This window comes from Danio rerio, chromosome 5 (assembly GCF_052040795.2).
Source record: "Danio rerio strain M-AB ecotype USA chromosome 5, GRCz13ab, whole genome shotgun sequence".
NCBI classification, from domain to species: Eukaryota; Metazoa; Chordata; class Actinopteri; order Cypriniformes; family Danionidae; genus Danio; species Danio rerio.
Genome location: NC_141025.1, coordinates 21,123,204 through 21,142,423, shown reverse-complemented (window position 1 = coordinate 21,142,423; position 19,220 = coordinate 21,123,204). Strand labels below are relative to the sequence as shown.

Below are 19,220 nucleotides of genomic sequence, written 5' to 3'. Positions count from 1 at the left end.
CTATATTGCAAAAGATGTAAATAAATAAAGAAATAAAAATGAATTTTATTAACTATTGAAAATCAAACATTTCAATCAACCCTACAGACGAACAAAAAGTTAGCCAGTAACGTATAATCAAGCATTGTCGCCACCTGCTGAAGTATTGATGTAACAGAAGCTCTGAGCGAGTCAATAAATAAAACCGAACAGATAAAAAATATTCCAGTCACTCATATGACGCAGTACCTCCATCACCATTTATACCACGTAAAAAGCCTAAGTAGTAGTATTCAAAATCCAGTAAATATACTGGGCACTTTCTGAAGGAGGATAACGCAAATAGCGCCACTTCTACGTCATAGCTGACGTTACGTAAAGTTCGAAAAGGTTGATTTGTAAGTTTTGCGACCTCCCATTGCATTCTTTACGTGCTTGTAGAGACGACAACGACCTGTTGGTAAGACCGACATCAAGAAAACTTCGGTGAGTGAAGGTGTCATTCTGTTTTGTGCTTTTTGTTTTTGTTGAATATGTTTTGTTTGTTGATATAGTCTAGAGTTCCTCGAATGCGATGCAGATCTCATAAATGACAATTTTATAAATGTAACATATGGGTTATTCTCAGCTATAAGTTTCAAGCAAGTGAATATGGGTGAAATATATCGGTGCATTTAAACAAAACAGATTTATTAAACAGATATATTTATTAAAATAATATTTTAGTCGCAGAACATCGTTAGAAATGGAAAGATAATACATTTAAATTCATGCAAAATATAGCAAAAAAAAAAATTACAACCTACAAAATGTCAACAAAATTCAATATTTTTTGTTTCTCTTAATATTTTGCTATTTTTGAACATTTAACTTAATATTTTTCCCTAACATATACATTTGGGCTGCTAATTTTGAACCATTGTTGTAAGTTGTTTTGTTAGATTAGCTCTAGATTTGGCTTTAGAACTGAATGTATATGCACAAACAATATTGTAAAGATTCCTATTGAAAATATTCATTTAAATGAGAGATTTGTGGAGGTGTACACATATTATATGCTGAGCACTGTATATAGAGATATTTGTTCATAAGCTTGTTTACAAAGGCAATTAAGAACAGCTTTGTTGTTAATGTTTATACGAATCTTGACCCCTTTCTTTGGACTCAAGACCATATAATAAAATACACTTTTCATTAGGGCTGCACAATACTGTCAAAATCTTACATTACAATATATTAATTTTCTGCTATTTTTATTGGGATATTCTGTGTGGAGTTTGCATTTTCTCCCTGTGTTCACGTGGGTTTCCTCTGGGTGCTCCGGTTTCCCCCACAGTCCAAAGATATGCGGTACAGGTGAATTGGGTAGGCTAAATTGTCCGTAGTGTATGAGCGTGAATGAGTTTGTGTGGATGTTTTCCAGCATATGTTTTACGTAGCGGATACCCTTCCATCTGCAACCCAACACTGGAAAACACCCATAGACACTTGCATTCACACACACATACACTAGTACGGCCAATTTAGGTTATTTAATTCACCTATAGCACATGTCTTTAACTGTGGGGGAAACTGGAGCACCCGGAGGAAACCCACACGAACATGGGGAGAACATGCAAACTCCACACAAATCCCTCCAGCGGGGGCTCGAACAAGCAACCTTCTTGCTGTGAGGCGATCGTGCTACCCACTGCATCACCGCGACACCCCAAGGAATCATCTTTGAATCATTTTTTCAGTGTACATAAAATATAATAAACAAATTACTAGCATAGATAAATACAGTAGAGCAAATATACAAACGAAGCAGTCTAACAGTATTCAGTTACAAATAAAGTAATCAAATGTACAATAAAGCTGTATAGTTTTCATTATTTTAAATGATAAAATGCAATTAATCTTTGTTAGAGCTACAAATGTAAAGCCCGCATGGTTTAAACTAACTTAAAATGTTTACACAGATCAGGTCTGCAATTCATAAACTTCCACTTTAATATGGTAAAACTGAAATGACTCCAAATGATCTCATGTGTTTTGATCTACCTGGTCAACTGTAGTCCTGACTCCACATTGCACGTCTGGCGATGTGACAATTATGGGTTCACACATTGCAATATTGATGCTATACTGATATATTGTGCAGCCCTACTTTTAATAACTGTAAACATAAATGTGCAACATTGGTGAATCGTGTTTGTATGAATAAAAAGATACACAGTTGTGCACCCAAACACTGTATATTTACAGCTTTCAAATGTACTTTTTTGACAGAACTGACTTTAAATTAGATAAAATATATTATAAATCTTATAAAAGGAATGCATATTGATGTTTATCTGACCTGTCTGCAGTCATGAAGGTGTGCATCATTGGTGCGGGGGTCATCGGTCTCTCCACTGCTCAGAGCATCTACCAGCACTTCCACAGCAGAGTCTCTCCTCTCACCATAGAGGTTTATGCTGATATCTTCACCCCTCTGACCACCAGTGATGGGGCAGCTGGACTCTGGCAACCCTATCTCTACGACAAGGGCAACGTCAAAGAAACGTGAGCTTTCATCTGTCAGTAGGCTGTTTCTCAGATATCCTGAAGAACCCAGCTTATAAAACGTTTTCTTTTCTATTCTCAGTCAATGGAACAAAGAGACGTTTAACTATCTACTGAGTTTCCTCAACTCCCCAGATTCAGTGAAAATGGGAATCTTCCTTCAGTCTGGTTACAATCTGTGCGCTGAACCAATGCCGGTGAGAATGTCTCATTGTTTTTGCAACAAAGATAGAATAAATGCAAGTTTTTGATACATTCCATCATTACATTGTCATTATAACATCATATTGTCAGGTAATTGAAATTGGCAATAAATGGAAGTTGCAAGTCTTCTCTGTTGTGACATGAAAGCAATTAATTATGTTACTTTAAAAAATAGAGTAAACTTATTGTTTTAAAAGCAACAAGCTGACTTTAACTTAAGTAAAAAAAAACAGATGTAAATTGGAACTGGGGGCAGCACAGTAGCTCAGTGGTTAGCAATGTCGTCCCACAGCAAGAAAGTTGTTGGTTCGAGTCCCAGCTGGGTCAGTTGGCATTTCTGTGTGGAGTTTGCATGTTCTCCCTGTGTTTGTGTGGTTTACTCTAGGTGTTCCAGATTCCCCCACAGTCCAAAGACGTGCACTATGGGTGAATCAGGTGAACAAAATTGGCCGTAGTGTGCAAGTGTGTGTGTGAATGTGAGAGTGTATGGGTGTTTCCCAGTACTTGGTTGCGGCTAGAAGGGAATCCGCTGTGTAAAACATATGATGAAATAATTGGCGGTTCATTCTGCTGTGGGGACCTCTGATAAATAAGTGACTAAGCTGAAGGAAAATGAACGAATGAATGAAACTGGAACTTTTAAGTAGCTTAATTTTTATAATCATGTAATACTTCATTAACTTAATTGTAAGACAACACATTTACAAACATTTTAAATGAAATTCAAATAAAGGATTTTCTCGTTTTTAAGTCAACTATTTGGTTTTTAGATGTGTAGCCATTTGCAAACAAGAAAAAGGTCAAGCTAAACTAAACTTTAAACTTAATGATATAATAGTTTAATATACTCACTAATTCATTTGATTCTTTCAAAACAAATGCTTCATTTAGATACTAAACTAGTGACTGTCTTTATAGTTGGTTTATTAAACCACTGAATCTAATTAACTGTTCAAAAACTGATTTCTTCAGGATCTAACACTGCAATGCTGTTCAATTTTTTACTTTCAAACCATTTCCTTTGACAAAAACAGATCTGTATCTAAAAGTGTAACTTGTTCAATAATAACTTATCTGTTGATCTGTTACACAAAATCATTATCACATTGGTGACAAAAGTGTGCTAATATGCTGTGTACATTATTTTTACAGTTTCCAATATTTTATAGATTCATTGTTTTTTTACGTTTATCACTTTTAAATGCATTGTGAGTCCTTTACCTAAGTATCCAACAATATTTATTGTTGAAGATTTGAATAAAGTGACTTTAATTGACATTTTAGTAGTTTGAAACAATATATTGTCTTTGCAGGTCATGTAAATTACTCATGTTATAAAGTTCTGATACATTATTTTGTTTCAGTTTACTAAAAATATAAATAAAATGCACTTTGATAAAACCACTAAATTAAAATGTTCAACATCAAGAGATTAATATCCCATAATGCAATTTGAACCTGCAAATAAACAGTAGTCAAATAATTCATTTATTTTCTTTTCAGCTTAGTCCCTTTATTAATCTGGGGTCGCCACAGCGAAATGAACCGCCAACTTATCCATCATATGTTTTACGCAGCGGCTGCCCTTCCAGCTGCAACCCAGTAATGGGAAACACACACACTCATTCACAGACATACACTACAGACAAATTAGCTTACTCAATTCATCTATAGCACATGCCTGTGGACTTGTGGGGGAAACTGGAGCACCCGAAGGAAACCCACACGAACACGAGAAGAACATGCAAATTCCACACAGAAATGCCAACTGACCCAGCCGAGGCTCGAACTAGCAACCTTCTTGCTGTGAGGCAATTGTGCTACCCACTGCACCACCGTGACGCCCAGCATTCCTACAAAATAATAATTTATTTTTACTATGTGGCCTCAGGGACTCATAATGCCTTTAGACTCTCAAAATCCAATTTTATTTTGTTCTAAGTGAGTGACACAATAATGTCATCACACATTGTATTAGAATATTGCACACTCCAACTTTTGATTTGATGGATGGTGCCTGTGAATGTTCTCACAAAGTAGCGGTCTAGTGCAGGCATGAGAACAGAGGATAATGAACCTTACTGGAAAGCTGAACAAAAGAAGTTCTCAGAATTCTCAGAATCTAAAGACCCCAACGATCCACTTTAAACTCTTGAGGCCCCTCTTTCAGGCTTGGGGATAAAACTGGTATAAAATCAGAGTGAAAATAACTGCTCTCTCTCTCTCTGTTCCTCTCTTACAGGAGCCGTCGTTTAAACAAGCTGTTTTGGGTTTTCGTCAGCTTTCTAAACGTGAACTAGAGATGTTCCCAGGTTACAGGTGACTACATGTTCTGCTGTTTTCCCCCATGATGATTGTGGCGATTATTCATGAAACCGAATATATTAGACTGGTCATAAATGGGATTTGTGAATCACCTATATTTTGTCCTCTATTTCTTTTAGTTTTGGCTGGTTCAACACTGCTCTCATGATTGAAGGAAAGACGTATTTGCCCTGGCTCATGAACTGGTGAGAGATTTCTCTTATCTTATCAGTAACAAAAAAATAGTATTGCAATGAAATGACAGAATATACAGTGGAGTTCAAAAGTCAGAGATTCACCATGTGATATAAATCATATAATGACTGCATTGTGAAAAGCAGGGTCCCCACGCTTTCACAAACAGCAGATTCAAGGACTTTCAAGGACATTTAAAGCAATATTCATTTTAAATCAAGCACCTTCATACCCCAGCATATTGTATGTAGCACCATGAAAGTCCTTAGTGTACTTAACATTTCACTTACACTTAAAATTTACATGAAAATCTCAGATTAATCTTCAAAAATGTTTAACAGTTTTAAAGAACCATGTTCGAAGGATTTTAATAGAATTAGTGGAATTCAATACTTGTGATATTCAAATATGGTTTCTAAAATATTAATAAAAATGTCCATTATTTGTCAGGGTCATTGTACAAGATTTAAATTTAAGATTTTTAATTGAAGAATTTCATTTTTTAAACAAATAAGTACAATTGTTGAAATAAATCCATAAACAAATTTAATTTCAAATTTAATCAAGCACTTTCAAGGACCTGTGTTTGTTTTTAAGTATTTTCAAGGCCTTGATTCCATATGTCTGAAATTCAAGTACCCTGGAAAAGTGCAAAACAAATGATTAAATAATGTATTTTAGATTTTTAATTGCGTCTTTGAGGAATAACGTCTAAACCAACATCGAGATGTTCAATGAATAAGACTCTGGTAAATAACTTGCCAATACTTTTTTCAATACAACAATTTTACAAACATTTTGTTCTACAACATACTGTACAACTCACAACCCCAACATTTTTATTTAGTTATTTTTAGAAATGTATGTCATAGCACTGCAATATTCCTGATTTTAACACCCATTATTGTTGTCTATTTAGTAAGTTATTCATTCAATCCTTTTCTTTTCCGCTTAGTCCCTTCATAGTGGAATGAACCGCCAACTTATCCAGCATATGTTTTACACAGCGGATGCTTTTCCAGCAAGAACCCAACACTAAGAAACTAGTCATTCATTTATTAATTCATTTATTCATTCATTCATTCATTCATTTTCTTTTTTTCTTTCTTTCTTGTCTTAACTATTTTTATTATCATCACAGTCAGTAAGTTAGGCAGTGTATTTAGGGTTTGTTGAAGTGGTTTTATACAGTGCTCAGCATATATAATTAGGTTACACCCCTCACAAATCTATCTTTTAAATTCATAGCTATACAATATTATATTTGTGCATTTACATTAGATTAGTCGGTACTGAAGCCAAATCTGGAGCTTATCTAACAAAGATAACTTATGATAATGGTCCAAAAACTAGTACATCCAAATTTATGTTATAGAAAAATATTAAACATAAATTTAAAAAAGAGGAAAAATAAAGAGAAGCAAAAAAATAAAAAAATTAGTTGAAATTTTGTAGGTTGCAATCTAGACAAGTTACAAGTCACCAATTCCAATAAGACTTGAGTTAAAGTATTAAAGACTTTTTAAATGAATACTTACTTAACTTAAGTATTTTACTTATACTGAATGTAGACTGAAAGAACACCAAGAAAAGTTTATTTCTTAATATAGAAATTATATTTAACACCTCAATGTTTCAAAATTTTTCCAGAGATGGGTTGCGGCTGGAAGGGTTCATTCCGCTGTGGCGACCCCGGATTAATAAAGGGACTAAGCCGACAAGAGAATGAATGAATGAATGAATGAATGTTTCGAAATGGCAGAGCAAAATCAATTAAAAAATAGAATAAAAAGTCTCAGTCAAACTCAAATGTCCAAAAAAAGCACAAACAATTTTTCCTAAAACAATAAAATAAAAAAAGAAAAAGTAGTAAAACGTAGTAAAATAAAATTCATAACTGACTTTGATGTGATTCACCTCTCAGTCTCAGAGGTAGGCATGGGACAATTACCATTTTCAAGGAATAACGTGGTTTGGAAAAGTCAAGGTTTTGAAACTGTCAACATTTTCTGCAATACCATTTTCTGCCATATCGTAAGGCAGGGTCACTAACCCTGTTCCTGGAGAGCTACCTTCCTGCAGAATTCAGTCCCAACCCTGATCAAACACACCTGAACCAATTAATAGTACCTAAAGCAGCACTTGATAATTACAAACAGGTGTGTTTGGTCAGGGTTGCAACTGAAATGTGCGGGAAAGTAGCTCTCCAGGAACAGGGTTGGTGACCCCTGCCGTAAGGTATGTGTATGATTTTTTATTTACGTTTTGTTTTTAGGACAACAATATCTCAGCAGAAAACATGTTGTTTTAAATTAAATTTGAATTTAAAGAAATGAAGACCGCAGAAGTCAATAATTCATAAAACCTGACACGTTTACTGCTCCAAAATATTTTAAATGTTTTTTAAAATAAAATATATTGTGTTCAAAAGGGCAAACATTTTTTAGTTGTTTACCCACACATTTAAAGAGAATATATATTTAGAGCAGTGATCACTTTACCGTGAAACCATGATGTTTTTATCCAAGGTTATCATACCGTCAGAATCTTATACTTGGCATAAAAATAAAGAAAATAGAACAGAAATGTATGTTTATTATATGTTATGTTTTACACACAAAACAGCTTCAAAATTCAATTTGGCACTGGCTGTCTAATTAACACCCTAGAGGAGAAAAAAAACTCATCTTAAGCACGTGTTTAATTTTATGTGAATGTTGTTATTCTTTAATAGATATGCATTAGAATAACTGCTATGCATAACATCATATGTTTTGCCATATAATACATCTGTAGTGAATGTGTTACTCATTTACAGTAAGACTTTTTCAGGCCAAACAATGATTAACACAGTCTTTGACACTTTGTTCACATTGATGTGCTTTTCTGCAGGTTAAAGCAAAGAGGCGTCACATTTTTTCAGAGGAAGATCGACTCATTTAAAGAGGTTTGATAATAATTCAGTTTTCATATTCATGCATTTTTTTAAGCCAACAAAAAGTCAAATGTACACTAACCTTTAAAAGTGTACATTCAGAAGTATTTGTTTAAAGAAACTGATTATAACTGACAGTTCATGACAGAACACAAGACTTCTGCTTCAAACAAATGCTCCCTTTAAGAAGTTAGTATTTATCAAAAAACACAGTTGTGTGGTAGCAGTCTATGAATATAACCAGCTTCTAATGGTAAAAAAGTCTTCATTTAATTTTTAATAATCCCACTACATGAAGACTGCAGAAACACTTTGATCGAAATTCAGACATCAGAGAAGGAAGTCCCGCCCATGAGTGACAATCTCTCCCTCATTAGCATAGGACGTTAGCCTTGCTTTTGAACATGCCACTATGCTGACACACATATATAGCTCCGCCCTCTTTTAAAAAGAGTTATAAAACATTAGTTGTGGGGTATTTTCAGCTGAAACCTCACATACACACTCTAGGAACATCAGAGACCTATTTTACATGTAGAATGGGGCATAATTAGTTGCCCTTTAAAGATGTATAAGACAATTTTGCAAGGAAACATTAAGCAGCAACATTGATTTCGGGACTGAAATCATGATAGAGCTGCTCTTCAGAGGATAATCTTTCAACAGTGACACTGCAATTAAACTGAACTTAATCAGTTTGAATCTAACTAGAGCTACACCAGAATTCTATCCGTCTGACATGCTGCTGATTGTGTATTTAGTCATGCCTTTTATTTATTTTTAATTCCTACTCGTTTTTGTGTAGCAGCTTTGACACAGTCATCTACAACCCCAAATTAGAAGAGTTGGTACAGTATAGACAACAAATTTAGGAGCAATTTAGGGCTAGTAATCAGGTAAATTTGTTAAATAATGATGTGATTGTAAAACAGATGATTGTAATTGTTATTTGGTACAAAAGCAGCATCCGAGAAAGCTCTAGTCCTTTAGGAGCCAAGATGGGTCGAGGATCGCTAGTTTGGTAAAAAATACATGAGAAAATAATTGAAATGTTTAAAAACAATGTTCCTCAAAGATAAATAGGAAAACATTTGGATATTTCATCATCAACAGTGAATAACGTAATTAAAATATTCAAGGACTCTGGAGTAATTTCAGTGCGTAAAGAACAAGGGCCCAAACCTTAGCTGAACTACCGTGATCTTTAAACCCTCAGGCGGCACTGCCATCAAAAATCCTCATTCGTCTATAACCGATATCACCACATGGGCTCAGGACTACTTTGGCAAAGCTTTGTTAAGTACCACAATATGTAGTTACATCCACAAATGCCAGTTAAAACTACTGTGCTAAAGGGAAGCCCTATGTTAACGGTGTCCAGAAGCATCATTGACTTCTCTGGGCTCTAAGGTATCTGGGATGGACCATCACACATTGATAGCACACATCACACATTAGCCCTTGGCTAAGGTACCTGCACTTCTGTGATGGCACCATTAATGCTGAGAAGTACATAGAGATTTTGGAGCACAATTTGCTGCCTTCTTTTTTAGGGACACCCATGCTTATTTTAACAAGACAATGCAAAATCACATTCTGCACACATTACAAAGTCTTGGCTTTGGAGGAAGAGGATACAGATACTTGACTGGCCTGTCTGCGGTCTTAACCTGTCTCCAATAGAGAATGTGTGGCACATTTTGAAATGCAAAATGCATTTCAAGACCCAGAAGATCCAGAACTGTTGCCCACCCTAAGACTTAAACACCTAAAACACTTCATCTGTTGGTGTCTTCAGTCCCTAAATGTCTTCTAAGTGTTTAAATATTACAATATTACAAAGTGGTAAGTGCTTTACTGTTTCAGCTTTTTGTAAAGTGTTGCAAAAGCCAAAATTGAAATACATCATCAAACATCATCAGAAACACATTCAATAATGTTTGTTGTATTTTTTGCAAAAAAATACAGGTCAATCACTACTTTCTTTTTTATTTGTGTTTACTGTGCCAACTTTTTCTGATGTGGGGTTGTAGATTTTATAAAAAGCGCTATAGAAATAAACATGACTCAATTTAATATGAAATGATTCTTGGACACTAAATCAGCATATTTAAGTGATTTCTATGTTTTTACTAACCTGATAAATGTTGTCCAGTTGTCAGACAGTGGTGCTGATATGATCATCAACTGCTCTGGTGTCCGCTCAGGAGATCTGCAGCCTGACCCTGAGCTCCAGCCAGCCAGAGGACAGATCATTAAGGTTAGTCAGTCAATCATATTCACAGATGTGACACAGAAAACTGTGCTGATCTCGTTTCATTTCTATCAACAGGTAGACGCCCCCTGGTTAAAGCACTGGGTCATCACGCATGATTCCACATCAGGAGTCTATGATTCACCGTACATCATTCCTGGGTAGATCTCTTAAATAAATTGATCAAATAAAAATTCATTGATAAAAATGCAAAACTGAAAATATAAGAATAAAAACTAAAACAAGATATTAAAAAGTTCTATAACAGCACTGTATATACATTATAGTAAAGAAATTTGTCTCCGCAGGAGTCGTTTGGTCACTGTTGGTGGCGTTTTCCAAGTGGGAAACTGGAATCGGATGAACAGTTCAGTTGACCATAAAGGAATCTGGGAAGCCGCCTGCAAACTTGAGCCCAGTCTACAGGTAGTTTTTCAATATTTTATCCTTACTAATTTAGTGTTTGTTTGAGTGGCATGAGTGGATCGGACATCCTTTTTTTTGTCTAGCAATGGTTCATCCGGTCATGGAAAACCTGGAAAAGTCATGGAATTTTGACATGGCACTTTCCAGGCCTGAAAAAGTTTTAGAAAAACAGAATTAATTTAACAAACATCTGCATACTGGAATTAGGGCTGCGCGATATTGGAAAAATCTGACATTACGGTATATTGTATTTCTGTGATGTATATTACGATGTCAATACAATTTCACCAGATGATTTAACAGGTTTATTTGGATTGATTGGGGGGATTTTGTTGAGGAGTAATTCTCGAATAATAAATTAAATAACAAATAAATTACATGCATAGATAAATAAAATAAAGTAAGGGTGAAAGTGAATTGTAGTTTTCAGGTATTCACTATTCAGGTACAGATATTGAATAATCAACACTGCATAGTCGACATTGTATATTATTACATTTTTATGAAAGTTACAACAAATTTTTTGTGGCCGGATGTTTTAAAATTTGAAATATTGAAATGTTCACACAGTCACAGGCCTTACTTAAAGATTAAAATTTACTAACTATTTACTCACACTCACTGTTTCAATACTATAGGAGTTATTCAATTATTTTATTTTTGTGTTTATTAAAAAAAGAGAACTTGTAAATGTTTTAAACAAGGGTGTAATAAAAATGGTAATTTTTGAGTGAACGATCTCTTTAAAAATGCATGCAGATGATGACTTTTTCTCCATGATGATTAAACTCTATAATAAAGTATAATCTCAACATTACATATCCTGCGATGCATCTATTGCAAACGAACACATTGCGATATCGATGCTGAATCGATATATTGTGCAGCCCTAACTTGTCTATAGGTTAGTTGTCTTCTTTTCTGTCCTTGGCCAAAAACTTGCTCTCACTTTATTAGTGTTGTTTAAGCATTATCAAAATCAATTTCACATAGATATAAAAACAAATTTAAACAGAATAGATTGTTGCGTGTTCTATGATTTGCTGTAATAAATTTGAACATTGTTTTTCTTATTATTTTCCCTTTTATATGTAGACATTGCGTGAAACATTACGTCATGAAAATGTACTTGAAAGTTCTGGAAAAGTCTTGGGAAAGTCATGGACTTTTTGTTGTAAAAATGTGTATGAACCCTGTAGCATGCACGGATAGTGGAAGACTGGACTGGTCTCAGACCTGCACGCAGTAAAGTCAGACTGGAAAGAGAAGCCATACGATCTGGAGGACACTCATTTGAGGTGATCATCTCACTGAAGACCTGATGTCCTTTCCTAATGAAAACAGATTGTGTAAATCATTGTAAAAGTTTAATAATGAACCCCTAAAAGGACATGTTAATGGATTTGAGGAAACTGTGATTTTGTATGAGTGCTAAACTTTTGTGTTCTGCCAGAAAACATTGCATTCACTCACAAAACCTTTGCAGTTACTTGGGTGATAAAAATAATATAAGATATGAAGAAAATTGTGTATGCTGTATACTATACTATACATTTAATGCTTGCATGAATTTCCTGTGATCACAATACTTTTACAAGAGAAACACAAGTGAGCACTCTTTTTATAGCACATGATAAAGTTTTGCAGTCAATTTAAATTCTGGTCCTAATTTGTTTGAAGTGGCCTTAATTACTACATTTTACATTTAGTTGAGGAGGCATTCTGCGATTCAACAGGAAGAGGCAATACAAGATAATTAAGTCCTTGAGTATGGATGAGGGAGTGTTTTTTGTAGTGAGAAGAGTGTTTCTACGGGTGGTTTGTCAAGCCCACTCACCTCTGTAAAGCACATTTCATAAACACACAGGCTTTTTTTTTTTTAAATATGAAGTGACTAAGAAAATTGGCAGTGCAAATGTGCGAAACTGGTGCAAGCAATCCAGACTCATTCTGGAAACATAGCCACGTGGAAATTTCTGGAGACCGCAAAGTATGTCCCGGGAGGTATGTATTTGTGCAGTTTTTGTTTTCGTGAATCTGAGAGAGGCCGCTGTGCACACTTTTTCACATCTCGAACGCCTCTCGCGAGCGCCGTTTGCGCCTGCACTGTTCTTGCGTAAAGCCACAAGAGGCTGCTGTAGAGCGACCGTCTGTCAGACTGACTGAATCTCCTCTCCTCCTCCTTCCCTAAACCCAAGCAACAATGTACAAAAGCAGTCCAGAAAAAAAAAGCCCTTGTCTGATTTTGACGACATTTTCAGATTTCACCACATTCTCGCCCTGTTATGAACTCGTTCGCTTTATTCGGGAAAGCCCTCCACATGGAGGTAAACTGTCAGCTGGCGAGTACGAAGAGAAGTGGCGTTACACTGCTCCGTAGCGTTCGCTTAAAAAAATTCAATGCAGCCATACGTACCTCTAGCCACGTAAATTGCGGTCTCCAGAAATGTTTGCGCGGCTACGTTTTCAGAATGAGCTTAGGTTGGGTGCAAGTGTTGGTTAAAGTGTCAAAGAAATGTAAAAGAGTGTTTTCTACATGTGGTTTGTCAAGCCCACTCACCTGTGTGTGGCACACTCAAAATTGCATTTTTTGAGGTTACATAAATTTAAATGAATCCTTTGGTACAAAGCACTTACTTTGTACATACTTGTTTTTACATGTACCTACATTAAAATATATATTTGCATGAATTACATCTGTAATTATAATAACACTGTTGACCTACCCTTAAACCTTTACCCACCCTTCAACCTACACACCAAACCTGTCCTTAACTGTACCTGCATCCCACTTCATTCAATAGCATCATTCAACATGAATACAAGAGGTTCTATTTTAATGATCTAGGCGGAAAGTCTGAAGCGCCAGACGCAAAAGCATTGAGGCTATGTCTGAATCCACTTTTGTTATTTCAAGGATGGAAATAAACCCTATGCGCCTCGGTGCATGATCTAACAGGGTTGTGCTTATTCTCTAAATGAGTTAAGGGTGTGTTTTGAGCATAATGTGCATTAAATCAATCAGAGTCTCATCTCACATTCCCTTTAAGAATCAGTCACGTCGCGCCATGGCGCATTTGCTATTTACATGGCAGACTTTGTAAGTGGAAAAACTGAACACTTCACTAGCAAGAAAGTTAAACAGACCATCTGCAGCATTAGGATAAAGAACGAGCCTCCTCCATTCGGCCTCTTTACTTTCTCTTTACTTTTACTCTTTACTCCTTTACTTTCATGGATAAGGAAATGGAGTTGTACGCACTCCACTGAAGTCATCCATTAGCCTACATATTTAATTTAGTTTGTTAAGCGCAAAGATTTGTATCAAAACTATTTCTTAATTCTATTCTAATTTCCAGGAAATTAATAAATCAACAATAATAACGAAGTGTGGTCAAAAAAGTTATATCCAAACATATGTCCTATTCTTATGCCCCATATAGTGACGCATACATCTCCAAACCTGACAGGTGAACAAATCTATTCCTATTTTCTAGTCCATTTCAGTTCTTTAAAATTGCAACAATGCTCCTTAACACACTTCATTTATAGGCCAGCACAATGCCTACAATTATAAGCACACATTAAAAGTGTTTTGCACAAACACATAGTCTTTTCATGTATAGTTTTATGTGTACACTGTACAATTTTTCTTATGGGAACCCACAAGCTTTCAAAGTAAACGCAAAGGTTTTGCCAGTGAACACAAAAGATTTCAAAGCACACAATAAGGTTTTGGGAGAAAACAACAATTTCAGACCAAGAGAAAAACAAAAGTTTTGCAAACAAATGCAAGAGTTTTCAAGGAAACACAAATGTTTTGGGAGTCTACACAAAAGCACTGCAGTGTCAATTTTCCATCATTATGTCTCTTTAGGGGCTTGTTGACTCATGAATTTCCTCTTTTAACAAGGCCTGCTGTTTTCATTCACCTCAGGTCATCCATAACTATGGACATGGAGGTTTTGGGCTGACCATCCATCGTGGATGTGCTGAGGAAGCTGCTCGGCTCTTTGGACAGTTCCTGGAGCAGAAAGGATTGCTAGCAGCACAAGCTAAATCACGCCTTTAACAGATCTGAGCCACCAGATAGCATTATCAATAATCTATAATCCTAATGCACTTCGTCCTACCAATTCCAAAAGATGATTTGTCCACATTTCTCTGCCAGTATAGACACACACACTCTCTTCTTTTTTTAAGCATACTTTATTGTTATCGTACATGTACATCCAGTGCAGTGGCAAGAAAATCAGTGCACACAGACACAAAACGCGGCACTAAATCGCAAAAGGCAGGCATAGGAGAAAACTTTCTGGACAACTGCACACTTCCCCCATCATGCCACACACACACACACACACACACACACACCGTACGGCTGAAAAGGCAGAAATACAAATAACCGATTATAGTATTGAGCGGTCGAGCTGAAGAAACAAAGTGTGTTTTGATGCAAGCCACTGTTTGAAAAATGTGCTGATGTGCTAGAATAGACAGGAATAAAATCATAATAATGTGACCTAAAGGAGCTTTGCTGTTTTATTATTATTATTTCACTGTATGTTAAAGGCACAATATGTACATTTTTCCATTAAAATATAATAAATATCACCTAGAATAGCCTTGTATATTTTTCTAACCAATGTACTTACATTACATACAAATGTTTTGAAGAAATCCAGAGAAGTAAGCGATCTTACTTGATAGACCAGTAGTCACCAATCTCGGTCCTGTAGGGCCGGTGTCCCTGCAGGGTTTAGCTCTAACTTGCCTCAACAAACCTGCCTGGATGTTTCAAGTATACCTAGTGAGAGCCTGATTAGCTTGTTCAGGATAGATAGACCCTGCATTTTCGGGTTGGTTTTATAGATAACGTTTGAAAACAACTAAGATGCTTTATTATGTTGCACGTTTTATTAGCCTGCACAGAGCAGCATTATTTTTGAACTCTAAAATGTATTTAGTATGATAAAACAGCGCTGCTTCTGCCTGATGTGATTATGCGGTGAACTGTTGCATAATAAAAGCTCCTCTGTTTTTGTGTCATTTAGTGCTCATCTCTCATCAGCAATTGCTTTAGTGTTACTTCACCAGATTTCAGTCAAGGATTTTGCACACTGAATCAGAAATTTAAATCCACAGTTTTTGCACGTTAACAACTAATTTGACTTTTCGATTTGTCAACCTTGTGACACACTGCCTCTGAAACTTTCATCCCTCATGACAAAAATTTAATTGGTTTGTTTTTTCCCATTCTCGCACCTGAAAAAGCAGTTTGAGAAATATTTTGACAGTTTAGAGAGCCATCCTACAACAGAAAGGCAAAATACAGATCTCGCGTTGTGTAATTATAATTACACACTGCCTCCGAAACTTTCATCTGTCATTTAAAAATCTATTTTTTTAATTTTACTCATCTAAAAAAGCGGTTTGAGAAGTGTTTTGACAGTTTAAAGCCAACGTACAACCAAAAAGCAAAATACAGACCTCACGTTGTGTTAATCATATTGACACACTTGATTGTCATTTAAAAAAAAGAATCAAATTAGTTTTTTTTCCATATTTCGCATTTGAAAAGGCGGTTTGAGAGGTGTTTTGACAATTCAGAGCCACCGTACAAGTGAAAGGCAAAATACAAAATGCCGTTAGCCTTCAGCACAAACAAATGACAAACACAGTGCACAATATAAGACAGAATGTGGTGTGCAGTTAAGAACCCCTATGTAATAAAGTTGCTGGCTGCCTGCCCATCGGGAAGAAGAATGCGGAGAACTATTTATAAACATTCATTTATTTATGGGAAAATAAAACAAACTGAAAGCAAAAAGTAAAGCAAAGTGTCCTGGCCTGGTCCTCTCTCATCCTCCACTGCTGTTTCTCCCCCTTTTATAACCCAGAGCTCCTCTGTGGGGCTCTCAGCCCCGCCCACTCACTTCACCTTATATGCTGAATTCAGTGACTGGCACACTTCTACCTCGCTGCTGTTTGGGGTGTGTGTGTGTGTGTGTGTGTCCATACATCTGACATACTGTCTATAGACATTGTAATTGAAAGCTAGACGCCTCATGGTCCGCTCCGATACATCAATGTAGCCAGTCTCTATTCTGGATTTGTTTACGTACGTAAATGTCTGAAGAATCACAAGCAATGTATCAAAATTCCACAAATTTCCTGAAATAAAGTTTGCTTTTGGGGATAATCCAAAAGAAGGAGAACTCTTCTCCCTCTCTATACAGTATTGGATGAACAAAATATGTAGCTTATTCCTCTTTCTTTTTCTATTTTGAATAAGACAGAGGAGAACAAAGCATCACTGCTTTAACTGTCAACGAAACGTTTTGTGTTTTTCTGCAATGGATTAATATGCATCGGACTCAGTGTGCAAGGTTTGTGTAAATGATGAATTAAGATACGAATACAAAAAAAAAACACACATCGGACTTCAGTATGCAAAGACCTTTTTCTCCTCGATACTACCATCATAATAATCGTTGAATAGTTTAGCTCATCCATGAACATTACTACTGCAGGAGTCCCATAAGATGTAATGAAGACAACAATTCCCAGGATTCCACACTTAGTCAAAGAGCAATCAAACTACACCTTTGTTTGTTGTGAATACACGCCCTCTAGTGGTGAAAATGTCATACTGTGCCTTTAAGATCAATGACCTTTGAAATGCCCGATTATAAAGAATGACTGGGGTTTACACACTTACACGCAAGTGATTGCCTTTAGCAACTACCGATAGGATGATGTGAAGTGCTCTCTTAAGTGCTGAGTGGTTCGAAATGAGGACTTTGTTGTCCACTAGATACATCACCGCTGTCAGCAAAAGTACTCTGAATGGCTAACATTTAACCAGCTTAATGTATGGCAAACGAAAAAAGCAATACAACAGACTACAAACCGGTGCTCTGTCTGATTTATAGCAGCTTCCCGTCTTTGCTTCAGTGAAGAGATAAAAGTTGTCACGACCTCCCCAAAAGAATGCTGGGAGTGGAATGTAAGGCCCTCTTTAGAAAGCAAAATAAAATGACCGTTCTACTTGCTGTCACACTAAATACATCGCAAACACACACACACACATCTTGTGCTATCTTTCAACTTTAAGACTTTCGGGATTTTGGATCTTTCGTTCTTCTCCTAAATGCCCCCAAATGCTCTTCAGATCCTTTGAACATAAGAGAGTGCTGATGGTTTTCATGTGTTAAACTGCATAATGCAGTATTCATAGTCATCGGCTGCATCTGAAATCACATACTCTCCTGAGTAGGTACATATTTTGAATAAGAACTTACTTTGTAACCACTGAAAAGAAAGTATGTACTATGTATGTAGTGTTAATGTAGTCTGAACGCGCTGCTTTCACTGTATGGTCATTGTGACTACATGACCAAGCAGCAGCAGTTCAATCACTTTCAGTGCTATTAATAAGTCCTCTGCATTGGACTCATGGCATTGTAAAGTATACATCAAATGCACACTTTAAAATCTATTGGTTTTAGGTTCATTAGTACTGTGAATTTAGACATACTTCTTTTGTCACATACTGTTTTTTGCCTACAACAGTGCAAGCGTAATTATTATGCAAGTCAATGATCTGAGCATATTTGTTTCTAAGCACTTTGTCCCAATTGCAAACCACATTGATTTTGTTTTTAAATAATTAATAGGTGAAATACCATTTCTAACTGATTTCCCAGTAATGGGTTGCAGCTGGAAGGGCATCCGCTTTGTAAAACATATGCTGGATAAGTTGGTGGTTCATTCCGCTGTGGCGAACCCTGAATAATAAAGGGACTAAGCTGAAAATAAAACGCATGAATGAACTTCTAACTGAAAGCAAAAACTACTTATATTGTGATGTGCAAACATTCCGCCATCATTTTCTCATCGTTCACTTGTTTCAAACATGTTTGGGATTTTTTCATATGTTATACACGAAAGAGATACTAAAGAATGTTTGGAAAAAACTCACATTGACTTCCATACACTACCTGACAAAGCTTTAGGAACAACAAATAATATCTAGTTGATCTTTTGGTATCAGAAGTGGCTTATATGAAACACAAAGACCATTAGATTACGCTTATTTTACCAAAATAAAATATGATCAAGCCTTGATTTAATTATTGGATTAGGACAGTAAGTTCTGACTTTGCTGAGACAAAAGTCTCGTCACTTAACAGAAATAATGTAAAGTATAGAATATAAAGTAATGGCACAGTGGAAAAAGAATTAATATTGCATATGACTCCCACGAGCTTGGACGACTGCAAATGGCAAAAAAAAAGTGTTCTTGCAGGACTCCCAGAGTTCATTCAGGTTCTTTGGATTCATCTTCAATGCCTCCTCCTTCATCTTACCCCA

At 36.0% G+C, this 19,220-nt stretch overlaps 2 protein-coding genes across 3 annotated transcripts in view; one reads left to right on the top strand and one right to left on the bottom strand.

The window, feature by feature from the left end:
* Positions 1 to 19,220, bottom strand: part of sgsm1a (small G protein signaling modulator 1a) — a 766,057-nt gene that overhangs the window by 576,456 nt on the left and 170,381 nt on the right. The gene's annotated exons all lie outside the window — the stretch shown is intronic.
* On the top strand, positions 400 to 15,893 carry dao.2 (D-amino-acid oxidase, tandem duplicate 2). 2 transcript variants are annotated; one of them, XR_015490061.1, is made up of 11 exons: positions 400 to 465; positions 2,331 to 2,526; positions 2,609 to 2,723; positions 4,973 to 5,049; positions 5,175 to 5,240; positions 8,122 to 8,176; positions 10,320 to 10,424; positions 10,497 to 10,579; positions 10,727 to 10,844; positions 12,044 to 12,604; positions 12,649 to 15,893. XR_015490061.1 is itself a non-coding variant. In NM_214732.1 (11 exon segments), coding segments are annotated over 10 exon segments (1,047 nt in total). In that variant the 5' UTR covers positions 424 to 465; positions 2,331 to 2,332; the 3' UTR covers positions 14,917 to 15,372.